Source organism: Mandrillus leucophaeus, unplaced genomic scaffold (assembly GCF_000951045.1).
Source record: "Mandrillus leucophaeus isolate KB7577 unplaced genomic scaffold, Mleu.le_1.0 Scaffold60, whole genome shotgun sequence".
Classification (NCBI taxonomy): domain Eukaryota; kingdom Metazoa; phylum Chordata; class Mammalia; order Primates; family Cercopithecidae; genus Mandrillus; species Mandrillus leucophaeus.
Genome location: NW_012106475.1, coordinates 1379997 through 1393483, shown reverse-complemented (window position 1 = coordinate 1393483; position 13487 = coordinate 1379997). Strand labels below are relative to the sequence as shown.

The 13487-nt window shown below is 43.5% G+C and overlaps 1 protein-coding gene across 3 annotated transcripts in view; it reads left to right on the top strand.

Annotated features, from left to right (window-relative positions):
* The window catches only part of LGALS3 (lectin, galactoside-binding, soluble, 3), a 19450-nt gene continuing 5963 nt past the window's right edge, over positions 1 to 13487 (top strand). Inside the window, exons 1-5 of one of the 3 annotated variants that reach the window (XM_011999681.1) lie at positions 1 to 565; positions 8004 to 8025; positions 8679 to 8996; positions 10892 to 10980; positions 13204 to 13369. In XM_011999681.1, the coding sequence (XP_011855071.1) occupies positions 528 to 565; positions 8004 to 8025; positions 8679 to 8996; positions 10892 to 10980; positions 13204 to 13369 (633 nt within the window). In that variant the 5' untranslated portion in view covers positions 1 to 527. Of the gene's footprint in view, positions 566 to 1249; positions 1396 to 7862; positions 8026 to 8678; positions 8997 to 10891; positions 10981 to 13203; positions 13370 to 13487 lie in introns of those variants that run through there. The other 2 variants (XM_011999682.1, XM_011999683.1) reach the window with 2 other exon arrangements.

The following is a 13487-nucleotide window of genomic DNA, read 5'->3' as shown; positions in this document are numbered from 1 at the left end:
CCCACACACGTCCCCGCGGCGGCACGGGCCACCTTCTGCGGAGCCTCGGGGGCTTCACCGCCGTCGCACGTCCGCCGGCTGCGCTCTGCGGCCCCGCAGTAAGCCCCATCCGGTGAAGAGCCGCGGTCTGGTCACCCCAGTCCTGCCAGGTCCCGCTGCGAGGGGAGGCGGAGGGACTCGCTCAGCAAACCAGACGGCCGCTCCAGTTTCTCTAACTGGGGTTGGGGCCGGGTCACCCTTCCCCAGAGCTCGGCCGCGGGGGAGCGAAGGGACTTCTGAGGACTGCATAGGGCGCCTCCCGGGACCCACAGCTTGGCTCGCCCGGCCCCTTTTGAACATCAGCTGAGGCTGGACTCGGAGGAGATCTCTCTGTGGGGCGCGGATGAGTTCTTCCACGAGGACCAGCTGCGGCCGGGCTGCAGCCGCTCTCCGGTTGCTGATCCCACAGAAATGGTGCTTGCCCCATGGCCTGAGTGGGCATGACCCGGCTTAGCGAAGACTGCAAACTCTAAGCTTTTCCGAATCAAATGCCCCTCCCTGCCCAGACTGTCTGTGCCGAGAAAGTGTTGGGTGTGGCAGAATGTTGGTCCTAGTGTGCAGAGCCCTAGCGGGGGACTCCCAAAACATGTATGAGAGTTTATTCTGAATTATTGGGTGCTCAAATAGAAACACTAAAACGATTGCCCTCTGAGAAGTAGGTGCTAAGGGCCAGGGAATCGGGGACGCATGGTGGAGGCTGGGAGACTTAGGCTTCAGTCTTACCCTTCAAGTTAGCCATGCCGATTCCAGAGACTGCGGAATGTTTGAGTGACTCTGGGAGTTGGGTTGCTGCTCAATGAGGACACCTGGACCTCAGTGACCCAGGCTGTTTCTAGGTTTGTGGGAAAGGAATGGGAGAAGGCTCAGTTAATTCTGAAGAAAATGAGGCTGATACAATGAACCACTTGGGCACAGAGCTTGAGAAGAAAAAGCTGTCGTCAGCTTCCAAAGTTCTGATTTGTTTACTTCAAGGTTTTTGTTTTTTGTGTTTTTTGTTTGTTTATTTGAGACGCAGTTTCACTCTTGTTGCCCAGGCTGGAGTGCAATGGCACGATCTCGGCTCACTGCAACCTCCGCCTACTGGATTCAAGCAATTCTCCTGCCTCAGCCTCCCGAGTAGCTGGGATTACAGGCATGCGCCACCATGCCCGGCTAATTTTGTATTTTTAGTGATGGTAGTGGTGGTGATGGGGGTGTCTCTCCATGTTGATCAGGCTGGTCTCGAACTCCTGACCTCAGGTGACCCACCCGCCTCGGCCTCCTAAAGTGCTGGGATTACAGGCCTGAGCCACTGCGCCTGGCCTACCTCAAGTTTATAAACATTTCATGCTAGGAAATTGTGTGTTTCCATGAAAGGTAAAGTTGAATAATGATCATTTACTTTTCTCCAACAATGGTCTCCCTTTTAGACATTGACTCTAAATCCTTAGGGTAGGGTCTCTCATTCTAGGGATGATCATACCCCATCCTTGATCTTTGGGGGATTTAAGCAGCTTCCTAAATTCATATTTAGAGGTGACATTTAAAATCAGCACTTAGTCCAGATTCTGGGGAGAAGTTTGATGATGGTCCTTGAATATTTAGCACTTAGAAGTGCTAGGAGGATGCCTCACTAAGTTACGTAAGAAGCAGAAGAGGACGAGTACCGCCTGATGGATTGACCCTGAAAACTAGTTGTGTCCAAGTAGAATAGGTGTCTTGCTCTGTTAAGGGGTCTTTAATCTATGATAGTTCGCTGTGCTACAAATATGCATAGGTGCTTTATAAAGACTTTTCACTTAGTGGGGTCAAGAGGCTAATGCTGGTCTCATGTATAATTTAGGTACCTTTTTACATAGAACTTTCATTAGCCAGACTATAAACCTTAACTGCAGCCGAGACCTATGTTCATGTAGTATGCCTTCAGAATCTCGTGTTGACCTTAAATTCCAAGTGACTTGTAAACCTATGTACTTGATACTTGCGGTAACTGATCTCAAACGTAGCTCTTCTTTCCTGTCGTTTGGGACACAGGCTCCCACTCAAGGGTAGCTCCTTGTGTCTGGTGCCTGAACTGATCTTCTCATTAAATTCTGAGTGGGTAATTTGAGAGCCAGGCTAGGCAGTGCTTGCTGTATACTTCCAGTTCGCTATTGACTAAGTGTCATGTGTTCTCTTTTGACCCCTGTTCAGCTTTTCCATAGTGGGAAAAAATCAGTCACTGAGAAACAGAAAGTAACTCTACCTTCCTTGATGCCAGGGAGCTATGATGAGAAAGAAATCCTAGGAAAGGACCAGTTCCCTTTATTTCAGCTTAGCATCACTGAATTTGTCTTTGGAAAATGGGCTTTCCTCAAGTCCTGCTCTGTGTTTCAGCAAGGACAGAAAGTAGACTGCCTCTTGTGCTACTTGAGGAGCAGTGTGGGGCAGTGCCTAGGGGCTCAGGAAATAGTCTTCTTCCGTTACGGCTTGCGTACAGGTCAGGGACCTTTATGAGCAGAAATTTCAGAAGTGTTCCTGGGAACCCAGACAACCAGACTGATTGCTGGGTGGGCCTAGAATAGCATAGCGCGGCTACGCTTTGTTAAAGGGAAAAGCTACCAGTTAACAACTGATTAAAACGGTCTGTATTCTAACTCATGTTTAAATTCCTTATTCCAAAGCTACACTGAACTGCTTACTGTAGATGTTTACAAATGTGGAGACCCAGCTAGTATTTCTCTACTTTTAGTCCATTTTTTGAAGTGTTGTTTTTTTTTTTTCCCCTCTGACTCTTCAAAATTCTCTGATCCTGGAAACACCAGGATGGGGTTCACATATCTATAGTGTCTGTAGAGTGGGAGGATTTCTGACATTTGATTGTATGTCTCTCTCTGTAAACTACTCATCTGAAAAGAAAAACGAAAAAAATTTTCAGGCAAGTAAGGATGATATTTATCTGAATAGATGTCTTTTTTGTTTTCCTGGAAGTTTTGAGGTTAATAATCTTGATTTGAAAAGAGCATCAGTTATAATGCTTTTTTTTTTTTTCCTTTTTTTCTTGAGATGAAGCCTTGCCCTGTCTTCCAGGCTGGAGTGCAGTGGTGCCATCTTGGCTCACTGCAACCTCTGCCTCCTGGGTTCAAGCAATTCTCCTGCCTCAGCTTCCCTAGTAGCTGGGATTACAGGTGCCTGCCACCACAGCTGGCTAATTCTTTGTATTTTTAGTAGAGATGGAGTTTCACTATGTTGGCTAGGCTGGTCTCGAACTCCTGACCTCATGATCCTCCCGCCTTGGCCTCCCAAAGTGCTGGGATTACAGGTGTGAGCCACTGCGTCCGGCCTATAATGCTTTTCAAAAAAGAAATCTCATGGTTGGAAGTTGACATAATCAAAACCGTACATACCCAATTTTTGGAAAAGTACACTTTATTGGTTAAAATGTGGTTATAATTAGCAAAGTGACTACACAAAATGGCATTCTTGTATTAAATATTCAATATTATTTTGTGCTTGAATGAATCACCCAGTTAGTTTTCTGACCAAAACACAATCCTTTTAAAATTTTGTTTACGATTTCAGTGTTATGTAGTTACAGATGAGTCAGAGAATTAATTTCCCAATGAAGTAATTAACACTTTCAAAGGACTGTACTTTAAAATTTCAAAGTGTGATATTTTCTATTGGTGTAGAATGAGCCTAAATAAGGAGTAAAAAGACACGAGCCCTACTCCTTGATCTGCCAATGACAGATGACTTTGGGCCACCATGTTCTCTCTCTGAGCCTCAGTTTCCTTATGGTGAGAACACAGGAGTCTCCCCCTTATTTTCAGGGGATGCATTCCAAGACCCCCTGTGGATGCCTTCAACCATGGATAGTACCAAACCCTATATATACTGTTTTTTTAATCTGATAACCAAGCCTGCTACTAAGTAACTTGTGGGTGGGTAGCATCTGCAGTGTGGATAGGCTGGACAAAGGGATGATTTATGCCCCAGGCTGGACAGCGAGATGGCAGGACAGTACAAGATTTCACCACAAAGATTGTCATTATAACTAAAATAGATAAGGTATGTGAACATGCTTTATAAGCTGAAAAGCACCACACAAATGCCAGGTTTTGTTCTAGTGGCCTTGTCTAATATGTCGAGACAGAATCTATACTGCTCTCCGAGGTGGTGTTGAAACAGTGGAAATGCAGTGAGAGCTGCTTTGTTTCCCAAACTGGATTGGGTTAGATTGGAAAATAAACTAAACATGCTTGAGCGGAGGCTTTGAAAAGAATAAATATTAAATTATGGAAATGCCTTCTTTATTTGACTTTCTGGTTGGAATCAGCCTTTAAACACATCTTAATTTGAATAGAGTGATGTTAGGACCCTTTATAAAGCAAATTCAGGCTAGTTTGAACAATTGAAACTACCTTTTTGGTTTTGTGGAACCACGTGTGTACATTCATGTAGGGATACACTGCTAACTAGCTAGATTGGCGGTCCTCAACTAGCCATGATTTTGCTCCCAGGGGATATTGGCAATGTCTGAAGACATTTTTTTTTCCTTTTTTTGGTAGAAACTGGGGTTTCACTATATTGCCCAGGCTGGTCTTGAACTCCTGGGCTCAAGCAGTATTCCCTCCTCAGCCTCCCAAATGACTGGGATTACAGGTGTGAGCCACCTCACCCGGCCTGAAGACACTTGGTTGTCACAAGTTGGAGTGTGGTGTGCTGGAGTTCTGGCAGCATATGTAATGAAGTCAGCAATGCTGCTGAACATCCTATAGCGCACGGGACAGCGCCCCACAGCAAAGCATCTGACCTGAAGTGTCAGTGGTCCTGAGGTTTACAATAAGCTCCTGTGCAATGAGGACATTTAAAAGAAATCAAAATGTTGATAACATTATTGCTGGGTCTTTGATATGTTGCCTTAGGCTGGAAGAAGTATGTGTAATTAAAGGAACTAAGCTTTCTGCCCACCTTGAAGTTCAAAATTGTTTCCTACTGGCATCCAAAATGAGGGAGACTTTCTTTTCCCGAATTAAAAATTTTCATTTATTTTCCTTTTCTGTAACAACTCTTCTCTCAGGTTCCCCCTCCTGTAGCAACACAGTTTCTTATACAATAGTGTGGCAGCCTTTTGGGGAAGGAGGCACATGCAGAGGAGCTCACAACTTTTGCTTTAAAAAGCCAAGCACTACAGGATGTAAAAAGTAAATGAAAGATGCAGTAACCGCTGGAGTCACCGTGACTTCCCTGTCAAGCTGCCAGCAGTTCCCTAGGTTGGAAAATGGGCATGGTCATAACCTAACCACTTCTGAATAGGTTTCAGAATGACCATGTTCAAAAAGAGATGTGTGGCTGGATGTGGTGGCTCATGCCTGTAATCCCAGCACGGTGGGAGGCTGAGGTGGGAAGATCACTTGAACCCAGGAGTTTGAGACCAGCCTGGGCAACATAGTGAGACCCGGTGTCTACGAAAATAATAACTCAGCTGGGTGTGGTGTTGTGTGCCTGTAGTCCCAGTTACTTGGGAGGCTGAGGTGGGAGGATCACATGAGCTTGGGAGGTGGAGGCTGCAGTGAGCCCTGAAATCATGTCACTGCACTCCAGCCTGTGCAACAGAACAAGACCCTGTCTCAAAAAAAAAGAGGTGCAAAAATATTTTAGTCAAAGGTAATGTCTGACTATAATATAAATAATAGCAGTATAGTACAGGATGAGCATCCCCAGAGCAGAAATCTGAAATGCTCCAAAATCCCAAACTTTTTGCATGCCTGCATGATGCTCAGAGGTAATGCTCTAAAGAAATGCTCACTGGAGGTCTTGGATTTTGGCTCTTCAGATTAGGGATGCCTAACTGGGTATATGGACATATTCCAAAATCTAAAAAAAAAAATGGAAATCAGAAACACTTCTGGTCCTATTTCAAATAAGGGATACTCAACCTGTATAAAATATCCAGTGTGTATAAATGAAGCATGTTAAGCTCTAGGAGGAGCTCTGCCTGTTTGAGTTTTACCACAAAAAATGTAATATTTTGTGCTTTTCTTTCTTTTTTTGAGATGGGGTCTCGCTTTGTCACCCAGGCTGGAGTGCAGTGGTGCAATCACAGCTCAGTGCAGCCTTGACCTCCTAGGCTGAAATGATCTTCTCACCTCAGCCCCTCAAGTAGCTGGGACCACAGGCTGCACCACCACACCTGGCTAATTTTTGTATTTTTCATAGAGACAGGGTTTTGCCATATTGTCCAGGCTAGTCTTGAACTCTTGGGCTCAAGCAATCCGCCCACCTTAGCCTCCCAACGTGCTGGGATTACAGGCATGAGCCACGCCCAGCCAATATCTTGCATTTGAATCAAGTAGTGGACATTTATTGAATCCCTTGGGGCGATGTCATTTCTAAAAGTGATTGAGTAAATATCACAGGTAGGCAATCAAGGATATTCTGGTTGTTTCAAGGTCTACGTAATTCAGGCCATGGCACAGGTGATCCTGAGCTTAGGAAGAACTCACCCATGCCTCAGGGGCCCAGCTGCCCTCCTCCCCTCACAGCTGGAGCACCTGCAACAGCTGTGAAGCATCTTGTGCTTTAGGAGCCTTGACATGGGAAGGAACAGGAGAAAGCAGGATTGATGTCTCTAGACCACCCCTTGTGGCAGCTTTGGGCAAGGCAAACCCTCTTTGGTAGCATCTTACACCCAAATATTTTTTTCTTTCACGTTGCCTGAATTTTTTCACCTTAGTTTGTTGTACTACCAAAGATTTTATTTGGAATAACAAGTACCTTTAAAAAAAGAAAGCACATACAAACTTCAGCTGCCCTTTGAGGCTTAGCTCCAACAGCACCTTTCCTTTCCTTCTTAGAAGTAAGCTTTCTGCGTTTGAATTCCTACAGCACACATTCTGACTCATAGCATTCGTGACTTGTTATTTCACATTTCCATGGATGCATCTCATCTGCCTTGCTGGACTGTGGGCCCTTTGGCTTTTTTTTAAATTCTTAATCTTTATGGGTACATAGCAGGTATGTATATTTATGGGGTACATAAAGATGTTTTGACACAGGTATGTAGTGCATGATAATCACATCATGGAAAATGGGGTATTCATATTCTCATTTATTTGTGTTACAAACAATCCAAGTATACTTTTAGTTATTTTCAAATGTACAATGAAATTATTGACTATAGTCACCCTGTTGTGCTGTCAAATATCAGGCCTTATTCATTCATTGTAACTATTTTTGTCACGCATTAACTATCCTCACCTCCCTCCCACTAACCCACCCCCACTACCTTTCCCAGCCTCTGGTAACCATCCTTCTACTCTATACCTCTGTGGGCTCAATCGTTTTGAGTTTTAGATCCCATGGCCCCTTTGACCATGCAGATCATGGCCTATTCATCTTCGCACCTAGACAGGAGCCTGCGCTGTGCCTGACCAAGAGCAGGCATAAGTGTGTGCAAATAGAGGAATAAATAACAGGGCAGCAACTATGTCTGGAGGTCATTGTCTTTCCTGTCTCAGTAGCAATCAATCACTGCTGATCTTCAAAAACCCAGAGGAGGGGATGGGGCAGTTAGTGGGGACAGAGGGCAGATGGGTAAGATGAACACACCAAACCCTTTATAAGGGGTAAGGAAGGAAGGTGAAGAAGAACCAAAGAGAAACCATGACCGTTTACATTTTTCACCTGGAAAAGGGACAGGACCTTTTCTTCCTCCCTGCCTCCTCCTCCCTCATGCATTGTATGGCCTCTTGGTCTCAGGATTCAGAGCACAGGCTAGTGTGATGGAAGTTTAAACTTGTGAGTTATATTTAACTCACAATCTAGCTGGAAAGCATCCCTTTCCCTTGAAGAGATGTTGTGTGGTCCCACACTACTGACTTAGGCATAATGCCTAGAGATTGACTAGAACTGCACAATGAACTAGTGGTGAGGTTCAATTTAATGGAAATCGGTGAAAGCTTTCAGGATCAAATGATAACCTTTGTCTCTTTTTCTCTCAGGAAAATGGCAGACAATTTTTCGGTAAGTGTTTTATGCCTGTTTCTTACCCTCGATCAACTCCACATGGTTGAGGGTTGGGGGTTTTGTTTTTACCATGACTTTCCCTTTTCACTCTCCCACTGTGTGGCTTCCCCTAGACTCATTTGTCCAACGAGGGCTTGTGAGCTGGAGCCTTGTTTTTCCAGCAGCAGATTTGGGAAGAAAGCCAGGCAGAGCAAGGCCTGGGACTCACTCACAGTAACCCTTTCACCAAAAGGCCCAGGGCGGAAGGGAGTGGACTCTGCTGGCAGGAGCTGAGAAATCCTCTGAGTAGCGGGAAGCGCGGTACAGTCTGGGCATTCTGATGTTTGTGATTGTTTTTCTCACAGTGATTAAAAAATATGTGCTGTAAATAGAGGAGCGCTAGCTCCTGACTTGCGCTAATTATGAAATGCAGCCCTCCCTGATCTGAGACGTTGGGAGGCAAGAACAAAGTGAAAAAGCATATGTAACCCCAACGTCTAATTTTAGTCTTAGACACTCAAAACTATTAACAAGTGGAAAAAGTATAATGATATGCATGTAATGCCTTTGCCATATTCCTCTCCTTCTTAGATCACATATTCCTCTTTCCCTGAAAATTCTGCTTTTGAGAATGCTTTCTGTCCTGTAATTGTTTATGTCTTTCTTTACAGCTCCATGATGCCTTATCTGGGTCTGGAAACCCAAACCCTCAAGGATGGCCTGGCCAATGGGGGAACCAGCCTGCTGGGGCAGGGGGCTACCCAGGGGCCTCCTATCCTGGGGCCTACCCCGGGCAGGCACCCCCAGGGGTTTATCCTGGACAGGCACCTCCAGGCGCCTACCCTGGAGCACCTGGAGCTTATTCCGGAGCATCTGGAGTCTACCCAGGGCCACCCAGTGGCGCTGGGGCCTACCCATCTCCTGGACAGCCAAGTGCTCCTGGAGCCTACCCTGCCACTGGGCCCTATGGCGCCCCTGCTGGGCCACTGGTGAGATGGCATTCCTCCTTTCATGTACTTGGCATGCAGAGGGCTTCAGGGAGACCCTGAGCTTTAAACTTGCTGTGACAGCCACTTCTCAAGGGCCAGCCATGGGCGTATGTTGGTAGAGTCGAAAAATTAAGTGTTCATGTTGAGCTTATTGTGTGTGGTTAGTATAAACAGAAGGTAATGAATATTTTGAAGGCACTGATAAAGCTGCTTATGAATATAAACCAAAATTGTAGTAATGGAGAACATTTTGGTTATTATTAACACTTACTGAGTACATGTCAATAATATGCATCTACCTGGATGATCTAATTTAACCCCATTACCACCCTATAAGATACTGTTAATAACCCCATTTCACATGTGGGGAAATGGGGCAATACAGAAGTGATATAATTTGTCCAGGGTCATTGAGCAAACAGGTAGAGGAAGCAGGGTAATCTGGTTTTGAAAAACCTTCTAAAGATAATTTTGTGATCTAAGGGTTGAATTTTCATGCAAATTAAAGTATGTCTTAGCAAGTGAATTCTAAATGTAAAACATAACTCCGTGGGGGATCCAGATACATCTCAGCCACAGGATCCTTCCTTTCCAGATTTATAGTCTAGTTAGATGATAAAACATATAATAAATATGAGGAAAGAGCTAAGTACCAGTGTGGGATTAGACCATTTCAGAACTATGCAGAAGATGGCACAAGATAGCATTGTTTCCTTTTAGGTCGGTTCAGAGTAGAAAGACTTGGGGGAGTGGGTGGCATTGAGATGGGCCTATACCAGAGATGGTTAGTCAGTTGCAGAGAGAGGGGGACATGAAGGCTGTGGAAAGGAACAGGCAGATGTAAGAGAGATGACAGAGGAAGAACCCCCAGAACCTACTGATTATGTCTTAGAAGATATAGAAGACTCTGACTTTTCAAGGCTGAGCAATTAGAGCCATCAGCAAAGCTTTAGCCAAAACTGGGAACTCATGAAGGGGAACTGATGGGGGAGGGGGAGGGAAGACCATTCTAGTTCACACTTGTTGAATTTGAGGCACTAGCAGCAAATCCAGGTGGGAAGAAGTACAGGACTAATACACATCAGGACTAGAAAGAAAAGATTTGGATAGGCTGGCTGTGGTGGCTCATGCCTATAATCCCACCACTGTGGGAGGCTGAGGCAGGAGGATCACTTGAGTCCGAGAGGTCGGGGCTGCAGTGAGCTATGATCACACCACTGCACTCCATCCTCAACAACAGAGACCTGGATTTTTGAAACCTTGTCTCAAAAAATGAAAAGGTTGGGGTGATAGTTAAACCCAGAGGGAAGCCTTAAAAAAGGAAAGAAAAGAGGCCATAAATAAATAGAGCTTTGGGGATATTCACAGTACCTTGAATGTAGATGGTCAATAAACATTTGTAGAATGAACCTCAGTTTTAACAGTGTTCATTCTATAAATATTGAGTATCTGCCACGTGCAAAGCACTCTGCTGGAGCCATATGAGTACAGACCATATGAGAACCCACAAGCCCAGTATGTGATATGCTGCTTGCCCCCAGGAACCAGAATAACCACAGTGAAGCAAGTTACATGACAGGGCCTTAAGAGTGATACAAAAATGTTAATGTTGATCACAAGATCTAGCTTAAGCCTTTCCAAAAAATAGCCAACATGAATGAGTAGATTGGGATGGCCATAGTAATGAGACTTACTGATGGCTTTCTTTTCAATTATTTGTACATGTAAGGAACCTTATCTCTTTGGCCCCTGGGCAAAGTGGCCTGAGAGTCTGGACAGATGGCATATACTAGAGTTATGTGTTTTTCACACATATTAATAGTAATGGAACTTCAGCAACATCGTTTTCTTTCCCTAAAGAAACATGACTCCCATATGTACTTGTTCATTCCCAGTCTGTGCCTTATAACCTGCCTTTGCCTGGAGGAGTGGTGCCTCGCATGCTGATAACAATTCTGGGCACGGTGAAGCCTAATGCAAACAGGTAAGGAGAGCAAAATTAACAAGCCTACCCTATTTGTAGACTGGTTTTTGAATAAAGAATGGCCTATTTTGATTTTTTTTTTTCTTGCCCTGTCTTATGGTGCTATTTTGAATTTTAATAAAATTTAAAAAAACTACATATTTAGAATCTTGGCTATACCATCATATAGGATTATCCCATAAATCTGTACATATTCCCATATAATTTTGCTAAGCATCAGGGCACTCATAGTAAATGGTAACACACCTTATTCTATACTTTGATATGTATTATGTCAGCTAATCTCCATGGTTGAAGGCAGGATAAGGAATATTGCTTTCCCCTTTTTATAGACAAAACTGAGGCTCAGGTTCTACAGATGATCAGTGGCAGGCCTGGGAACCCGTCTTTTGATTAGATACTATTTGCTTCTGGGTTTGAAGAGATTCTTCAAGTTAAAAACTTCATCATAATAAATCAATCTTTGCTATTGGAAGTGGTTTGATTGATGAGGTGGGCTAGGATGGGGTAAGGCTTTATTTAGGAAAATACATGCTAATTATGGCTGTCCTGGGCCACTTGGCCCTGGTTGTCACCACTGGTTATGTAGTATTTACATGTTATACAACGAAGCTGGCCATGTCCTGAAACCATCCGGGATGCTTGCGCCTGAGGTTAGTGGAAGAATCTCTAGGTCTTATGAACAGTACCTAAATGGTACAGATTCAAGCCATGTACACAGGTTTATGCAAGAATCCATAAACAGTCTCAGTGTCTGTCACCTTGCTCCACATCCTGCCATCAAGAGATGGACTTCACTTCTGATCTGATAATTTCACACTGAAATGCTCATTCGCTCCACCTCAGCCAGTCTCCCCTGTTTCTGCAATGGTAGTCACTATCCTAAGCCAACCCATCTTTCCACACAGCCTAGACAATTTCTGTAAGCACAGAACTTCCCCATACAATAATGCCCGTCTCATAGCAAATTGCAAAATATATATATCCTCTATGTCCTTATCCGTATTTCCTCCCAACATCACATAGAACCCAGCACACCTTATCCTGTGCACACAGCACTCATGATTTATTAAATATCTGCTCTCCTCCTCCCACAACCCCTAATGCACACTGAATACCCAGTGTGGTATCCTTGTCTTGTTAGAGTCATTTCACTGGAAAGTTTAGTTCTAATAATGCTAGAGATGTAGATTGAGACTGGCAGATCAAAACTAATTCTGGTTGAAATGGTTAATGGTAGTAAACTAAAAAAACTTGCTTAGTCCTGCAAATTCTATATGACGAACTGCATAGAAAAAAAAAAGTGCTTAAGGTGACAGAGATGACAACATTGTATATTTAGTCAAATGCAAATTCTATTGCTTTTTTTCCTTACAAATTTAATCACTGGAAGATCATTTGTGGTTGAATGTGACTTTTACTGGGTGAATCAAAATACAGAGAATCTTTGTTAGTTGGTCTTGAGTGCAGACCTGGCTTTAAAATAAGAATACCTACTGATGATTCTGGTGTTACTGCTCTATAGAGCACACTTTGAGAAACTCAGGGATGGGGTTAGTCATAGAGGATTTGTGTTTGCATTAACATCCAGGGAGAAGGAACAGGGTCAAAAAGCTAAACTAGCAATTTCATTGGTTCCAGCTCACATCATAGAATGTTTACTGTATTTACTATCATGACTTTACAACTTAGCAACAAGATACTGAATATTAACTACCTTATCTCATCCTTGCTGTTTTAGAGGAACTAGGGCTTCTGGTTAATTACGAGGAAGCCAGGCATTTGATGGCTGTTAACTATATAGCTGGCTTGCCTTTACCAGGGATTGAAAGCAAACTGGAAGAGCAGGAAAGAGATAACCATTATCTATAGTAAGGGATAAAGTATCCTCAGAGTGGCTCTAAACCTCTGTAAGAAAACCTTGAAGGGTTTTCATGAGTCTGTAAAGGAGGCATTACAGATGAATGGAAATATGATCGAAGACAATGAGGCAAAAAAATTCAACATATATTGTCTTGCTTACCTTTAGATTTTATGATAGTACATAGAATATCAGGCGTAGGATACTTTCCAGTTTGAACCCATTCTGATTTGCTTTCTGTTCAGAAAAATTTCCTAGGTACTGTATTATGAAATTATTTGCTTTTTAGAAAATTGTATTCTTTACTTCGTGTAGATATACAGTTTTAATCATTTTAATAACTGGTCTTTGGTTTAAAACAGAATTGCTTTAGATTTCAAGAGAAGGAATGATGTTGCCTTCCACTTTAACCCACGCTTCAATGAGAACAACAGGAGAGTCATTGTTTGCAATACAAAGCTGGATAATAACTGGGGAAGGGAAGAAAGACAGTCGGTTTTCCCATTTGAAAGTGGGAAACCATTCAAAGTAAGTTATTGCTACTATTATATATTGATAATGTGCATTTCTCATGAGGAATCACTCTAAAACCACAAAGCACTTGAAGTGAGTTTTTATCACCTGTCCTAAGGTGCCTAACCAGTGT